The sequence below is a fragment of the Stylophora pistillata genome, chromosome 11, assembly GCF_964205215.1.
Source record: "Stylophora pistillata chromosome 11, jaStyPist1.2, whole genome shotgun sequence".
In the NCBI taxonomy this organism is placed as follows: Eukaryota; Metazoa; Cnidaria; class Anthozoa; order Scleractinia; family Pocilloporidae; genus Stylophora; species Stylophora pistillata.
Genome location: NC_142529.1, coordinates 18,339,677 through 18,347,124, shown reverse-complemented (window position 1 = coordinate 18,347,124; position 7,448 = coordinate 18,339,677). Strand labels below are relative to the sequence as shown.

Below are 7,448 nucleotides of genomic sequence, written 5' to 3'. Positions count from 1 at the left end.
TTTGACGGTACTTTTAAGGATCTTAGTTTTCGTAATTTCGAAAATTAAGACCCCTCTTAGTTTTCGTAATTATGAAAACTAAGACCCCAACTAAACCATCGTGTAAAATTTCTACCAAGTCGAGTTACGACCGTTCTAAGACTATAATCCGTAAAACAACCAAACACTATCATCATATATACGCGTGCTAGACGATCCGCTTCCTCTAACAAATTGCAATCATACTAGCAGCATTGTCGCTTTATAAAGAGGATGAAAGCCATACACTACCTACGTATAACTGTACACTGAAAATATGCCTTACCCTTATTGGTCTTTAATTTTGTGTTTTATCCTTTAAGCCTCAGCTATAAGCCCCTTGGGCGATCATGCAAAATTGCATGATGACGTAATGCCTTTCGGAAATCTTCGGATTACATCCGATCGCTCTGAAATTCCGGCTGTTGGATCTAGACGTTCTTAGCCAATCACACGGCGACTCTCAGCCCCGAACTACGAAACGTGACTTCGGCAGCCCTTTTCCGGAGATCACATTCATACAATCTTAGTTCGGTCAAGTGGCGTCCGCTGCGAAGCGTCTGAAATATCTCCGAAATAGTACAGTTGAAGTTGTAAACACTATTCTTGAGGATGGAAGCGATCACGATGGTATGTTTAGTGGCAAAGAATCGGAATTAGGCATAAATCTGGAAAATCCTAAAAAAATGCTTATCATGCGCGTCGAGAGACATCGTACAATTTGCACCCTGTTGAACATAATCAAAATATTTGCCTGTTGTGTTTAATTGGTCTTAGATTTAAAGAAAAACATGAGAGGTTTTTGCATTGTAGTAAACTTTTTGTCCATATATGGTTAAAAACATTTTTAATATAATAAGCTATACTAAACTAAACTAGAGAAGTTTCTCCATTCGAACTTTGCTGCATTGCAAGATATTTGCACAGAAGACATTTAAATTAAAGGAATGCTATGAAATATCTGTATGGTACATCACGAGCCACAGGTAAACGGAAGTTCAAATATTAGAAAAGGCTGGTTGCTATGGAGTGACGTCATAAACCGGATAAGTTTCCATCATCGCCTTGACAGCCTTTTTCGATAATTGCTCGCAGTAATCTGAGTAGTTGCTTGAATTTGTACAATCTCTGTTCCTGCTGGGTACAATGAAGCCTTTTTTTATTAGGGGCTGGATCGGCCTATTGACATTTGGAGATTGGATTTCATATTAATATGCGTAAGCAAAAGTGGGAATGTTTAGTTTCCCGCGGTCGAGTGCAGTTATGGATCCCTTGAAACTTCGAAGGGTTGAATTGCTTCATTCTCCACCAGATGAGTCAAGGGAATGGTTTATCTTAAATTTCAAGAAATGTGGCATAAGAGTCAGCAGGTTTTTTGAAGTAGCCTGTTGGTGGCACATTTTCCAAGCGTTTTGTACGGTCCAGCTTTAAAAAATGGCGGAAGCTTGGATGACCGATATGTTCAGAACAACAAAGTGGCCATCGCCTCTCTATTTGGAGTTGTTTCTACCATCTTCCGGCAGAAATTCGAAGAAGGAGAAGTGGTGAGATATCTTTGGTTGATCGATAAAATAAAGTCTTGATCCTGGATCAAGAAAAGCTTGGCAAACGTTACTTAGCATTTTCAAGCTAAGACGAACCGGGGTAAGTCATAACGTTTATATTTTTATTAAGATTGGAAAAATTGAGTTTGCTGTCTTATGTTTTGTTGTGAATGCTGGTTTCACGGTGTATCAGAACTCATCTCTGCTTGGCAGGAAAATCACATAATTGGCTGAGTTTGATTTTACGCTGAGCCTCTAAGTCTTCTAGCTATGATCACTTTTTATGGCTACTTTAGGAGAAATTTCGGGTTTGTTTCCTTGATAGGGTCTTGACAGTATTATAATTTATTTCATTTCTATTTTTCTACGACAAAAGATTTAAATCGCCAGAGGGATGCCATTGAGAAAACTGGAATAGTAGTTAATGGAAGATGCTTTAAAGTTAAATTTCCAGGTTATTTGTGTGTGCCAATCTTGACTCTTTATATTTTTTTTTATCTTATTATTTTTTATTTTTGCAATGTTTTTATGTTACATGTCTAGCTACGTGATAGTAATTATTGAATCCATTTTATGCTTGGCAGTGTTAGAAAATATCTGGGAAAGTATAATATTTGAGATCTTTGGTGTAGCTATTTTAACTTCAACTTCTTGTTATCTTCTTGTCTTTTTTCATGACAGTTACTCTTGATTACAAAACACTGATAATGCTGCTCAAGCAAAGAGCTGGTGATGCCAAAAAATATATCAATGAACTTTGCAAGCAAGGATTGGACACAGAATGCTGTGTATTCTGCAAAGTTATTAAGGTAGGTTATACCTGCAATGCTAAATGACATGCATCATAGTGGAATTATACAATAACACAAAACATATTCAGCCTACTGGTATTTGTTATGCAATTTATTTATAATCAATTAGTGAGAGCTTTCTTGGCTTTCTTGACTTTACAGAGAGGCAGACGAAAGGTGTCCATAAAAGTGAACATATTTTATCTGTGGTGAACAGTGATTATATATCTACCATTAGTAGTGAACATTATATGACTTTAGCTCAGTTAATTCATTATTGAGTGATACATGCAATTTATTTGTAGGAATGTGCCTCTCCTGATGTTCCTTTTGGGGAAGCCTTTGCTGAGTGTTTCCTAAAGAGCAAAGCAAATATTGGGGGGTAGGTACAACTCTGCATTTCTGCATTGACATGCATAAAAAGTTCCAGCTTGCAGTATGGTATTTCACTTTCTATTGGAATACATGTCTTTAAATCTCACTTGGGATACTTAGTTTGATGGACAGTTGGCATACTGCCGACCGACAGTTGGCTGACAGTTGGCCGACAGACTTTTAGGGGAGCTGGTCTTCACTTTTACCCAGTTACCAGCAAAAATATGGTAAGCTTGGATTATAAAGGTGGAAACTTTATTCACTGTTTTTTTTTCTGTCTGTTTCAGATGGAAGTGGTTAAGAGATGACTTGCTCTTTCTCCTTGAAGAGGAGCCATGTGATGTTAATTTATGTGCTCTGCCTGCAGTGTATGACATTTTAATTTTTAAATTCTGTGCACCCATTGAAGTAAGGCATAGTCAACATTGTATCATTTAAAAAAATCTATTTTCTTGAAGTCTTATCCTGTAACAATATTATTTTGTTTAGTGTTGCCTGGTCACTTCTGAGATATATATTTATTTGTCATATTTCTAAGATTTATATGGCATTCGGCGTAATGCCTGAGAGCTTCTGGGATATAACAAACTTAGTTTTTCATTCACTGTTAATAGAGGGAAATTATGTCTTTCCTTTCTGGTTCACCCAGGCTGAAGTCCTTCATTCAGAGTAATGCCTGAGCAATTCTGGGATATATATCATACCTAGCTTTTCATTAATGGTCAATATAGGGAAGTGTTGTCTATCCTTTCTGGTTCACACAGGCTGAAGTCCAGGCATTCAGAGTAATACCAGAGCACTTCTGGGATTTATAACATACTTAGCTTTTCATTCATGGTCAATATTGGGAAGTGTTGTCTATCCTTTCTGGTTCACCCAGGCTGAAGTCCTTGCATTCAGTGTAATGCCTGAGCACTTCTGGGATATATAACATACATAGCTTTTCATTCATGGTCAATATAGGGAAGTGTTGTGTATCCTTTCTGGTCCACCCAGGCTGAAGTCCTGGCATTCAGTGTAATGCCTGAGCACTTCTGGGATATATAACTTACATAGCTTTTCATTCATGGTCAATATAGGGAAGTGTTGTGTATCCTTTCTGGTCCACCCAGGCTGAAGTCCTGGCATTCAGTGTAATGCCTGAGTGCTTCTGGGATATACAACATACATAGCTTTTCATTCATGGTCAATATAGGGAAGTGTTGTGTATCCTTTCTGGTCCACCCAGGCTGAAGTCCTGGCATTCAGTGTAATGCCTGAGTGCTTCTGGGATATATAACTTACATAGCTTTTCATTCATGGTCAATATAGGGAAGTGTTGTCCATCCTTTCTGGTTCACCTAGGCTGAAGTCCTGGCATTGACTGTAATGCCTGAGCACTTCTGGGATATATAACAAAGTTTCACATAGTTTTTCATTCATGGTCAATATAGGGAAGTGTTGTCTATCCTTTCTGGTTCACCCAGGCTGAAGTCCTGGCATTCAGTGTAATGCCTGAGCACTTCTGGGATATACAACATACTGAGCTTTTTATTCATGGTCAATATAGGGAAGTGTTGTCTATCCTTTCTGGTTCACCCAGGCTGAAGTCCTGGCATTCAGAGTAATGCCTGAGCGCTTCTGGGATATATAACATACTTAGCTTTTCATTCATTGTCAATATAGGGAAGTGTTGTCTATCCTTTCTGGTCCACCCAGGCTGAAGTCCTGGCATTCAGTGTAATGCCTGAGTGCTTCTGGGATATACAACATACATAGCTTTTCATTCATGGTCAATATAGGGAAGTGTTGTGTGTCCTTTCTGGTTCACCCAGGCTGAAGTCCTGGCATTCAGTGTAATGCCTGAGCGCTTCTGGGATATATAACTTACATAGCTTTTCATTCATGGTCAATATAGGGAAGTGTTGTCTATCCTTTCTGGTTCACCCAGGCTGAAGTCCTGGCATTGACTGTAATGCCTGAGCACTTCTGGGATATATAACAAAGTTTCACATAGCTTTTCATTCATGGTCAATATAGGGAAGTGTTGTCTATCCTTTCTGGTTCACCCAGGCTGAAGTCCTGGCATTCAGTGTAATGCCTGAGCACTTCTGGGATATACAACATACTGAGCTTTTTATTCATGGTCAATATAGGGAAGTGTTGTCTATCCTTTCTGGTTCACCCAGGCTGAAGTCCTGGCATTCAGAGTAATGCCTGAGCGCTTCTGGGATATATAACATACCTAGCTTTTCATTCATTGTCAATATAGGGAAGTGTTGTCTATCCTTTCTGGTCCACCCATATTGAAGTCCTGGCATTCAGTGTAATGCCTGAGCGCTTCTGGGATATACAACATACTTAGCTTTTCATTCATGGTCAATATAGGGAAGTGTTGTGTATCCTTTCTGGTTCACCCAGGCTGAAGTCCTGGCATTCAGTGTAATGCCTGAGCGCTTCTGGGATATACAACATACTTTAAGTTTTTTCATTCATGGTCAATACGGGGAAGTGTTGTTTATCTTTTCTGGTTCACCCAGGCTTAATGGAAGTTCTGCTATTCACAGTAATCCCTTAGTGCTTCTGGGAGACCTAACATTCTTATTTTCTTTGACATTCACAGGTTAATCAAGGGAAGTGTTGTCTATCGGCCTTACTGGTTCACCCAGGCTGAAGTCCTGGCATTCAGTTTAATGCCTGAGCGCCTCTGAGATATTTGACTTACTTAGCTTTTCATTGATGGTTAATATAGGGAAGTATTGTCTATCCTTTCTGGTTCACCCAGGCTGAAGTCCTGGCATTCAGTGTAATGCCTGAGCGCTTCTGGGATATACAACATACTTTAAGTTTTTCATTCATGGTCAATACGGGGAAGTGTTGTTTATCTTTTCTGGTTCACCCAGGCTGAACGGAAGTTCTGCTATTCACAGTAATCCCTTAGTGCTTCTGGGATACCTAACATTCTTTTTTTCTTTGACATTCACAGGTTAATCTAGGGAAGTGTTGTCTATTGGCCTTACTGGTTCACCCAGGCTGAAGTTCTGGCATTCAGTTTAATGCCTGAGCGCCTCTGAGATATTTGACTTACTTAGCTTTTCATTGATGGTTAATATAGGGAAGTATTGTCTATCCTTTCTGGTTCACCCAGGCTGAAGTCCTGGCATTCAGTGTAATGCCATAGCGCTTCTGGGATATACAACATACTTTAAGTTTTTCATTCATGGTCAATACGGGGAAGTGTTGTTTATCTTTTCTGGTTCACCCAGGCTGAACGGAAGTTCTGCTATTCACAGTAATCCCTTAGTGCTTCTGGGATACCTAACATTCTTTTTTTCTTTGACATTCACAGGTTAATCTAGGGAAGTGTTGTCTATTGGCCTTACTGGTTCACCCAGGCTGAAGTCCTGGCATTCAGTTTAATGCCTGAGCGCCTCTGAGATATTTGACTTACTTAGCTTTTCATTGATGGTTAATATAGGGAAGTATTGTCTATCCTTTCTGGTTCACCCAGGCTGAAGTTCTGGCATTCAGAGTAATGCCTGAGGTTTTCTGGCATATATAATGTGAAGAAATTCTTGTGACGCAAACTTTTCTGTTGTTTGAGCTCTTCACCTATATCTACAGCAGAGCGACAGGAATAAATAGTCGTTTGAGACAAAAATTTGAAAAACAGCTTCATTTACTGTTAAAAGTCGCCCTGCAAATCGCGACGGGAAGAGAACATCAAAACAAAAAAAGCTGCCAAAAAAACTCAATAAATAACACAAGGCAAAACACTGCTGGTACATTTCTTTGCGAAGCTAGATCGTGAACTCTCTGATGCGACGTTTTTGTAGGGCGTAAACACACGACGACGATTGATTTCCTGACAAACTGGGTAATATGAGATAATATAAAGTATGAAACAACACGAAGTAACGCGCACAGCCTCAAGTGATCGATATACCGTATTTCCTTGAATAAGTGCCCACCCCTTGGCCATTCAAACTTGTAACTCTGAATAAGCGCGACACCGGAACCCTTTCTTTTTCAGCTTTCATAACATTTTAAACTTTTACTACCTTAGATCAATATGTTGGGAGAGATTCTTGCTTTAAGAGTTATATTACGCCGATGTATTATCTTTCCTTTTTATATGGCTGGCTTCGTAAGCGGTGCAAGATGCAGCGAATTCTGTGAGCTGATTGGCTATTAACCCTTGCTTATTTTTCGTTTTCTGCGGTGGCCAGCGTTGCAGCCATTTTGTCTTTGTGTAACCTGCAGGCAAGCTCTCGCTTGGCTCTTATCGCTTGGCTCAGGTTTGAGTTTTCCTGCTTGGTCAATAACGCATTACTGGATCTACCGCGCTCTATGTTAATTTCCAAACCACTCTAGCGCACAGCTCTTGACTCAGTATTTAAAGTTGGTTTTTCGGAAAAAGTCAACGTCCCACCCCTCTCAAGAAGCTTTTAGAATATAAAAATTCAAGGACTTTCTAAGGATTGGTTAAATTCATTGGGGGACTTGCCCTGAAATTAACAGACTTGCAAGACAGTACGAACCCTGTTAAAGTTCAAGGGAGTTTAAACTTGTTCGTAACGTGTCATTAAACGAAAGTTGGTCTTTGTCTGTTTAAAAGCTTTGTCAGCTTGTTCAACATCTATCTTGATTTGAAAACAATTATTATTACCCCCGGTCTCTGTTTATTCACGATTTTAATCATCGTTGCGGAGGAGGTAGCGCAAAGAGATTTTCAACACCA

The 7,448-nt window shown here is 39.4% G+C and overlaps 1 protein-coding gene across 4 annotated transcripts; it reads left to right on the top strand.

Moving 5' to 3' along the window:
* The first annotated feature begins 1,031 nt into the window (after positions 1–1,031).
* Positions 1,032–7,324, top strand: LOC111340524 (uncharacterized). 4 transcript variants are annotated; one of them, XM_088738897.1, is made up of 5 exons: positions 1,032–1,562; positions 2,244–2,371; positions 2,659–2,735; positions 3,016–3,136; positions 5,331–7,324. In XM_088738897.1, exons 2-5 carry the CDS (start codon positions 2,270–2,272, stop codon positions 5,379–5,381), a joined length of 351 nt encoding a protein of 116 aa, XP_088595023.1. In that variant the 5' UTR covers positions 1,032–1,562; positions 2,244–2,269; the 3' UTR covers positions 5,382–7,324. The 4 variants fall into 4 exon arrangements, with proteins under 4 accessions (XP_088595023.1, XP_088595026.1, XP_088595022.1 ...); XM_088738900.1 differs by having other exon boundaries at positions 1,032–1,662; positions 3,016–3,096; XM_088738896.1 differs by having other exon boundaries at positions 1,036–1,662.
* Positions 7,325–7,448: the final 124 nt, after the last annotated feature.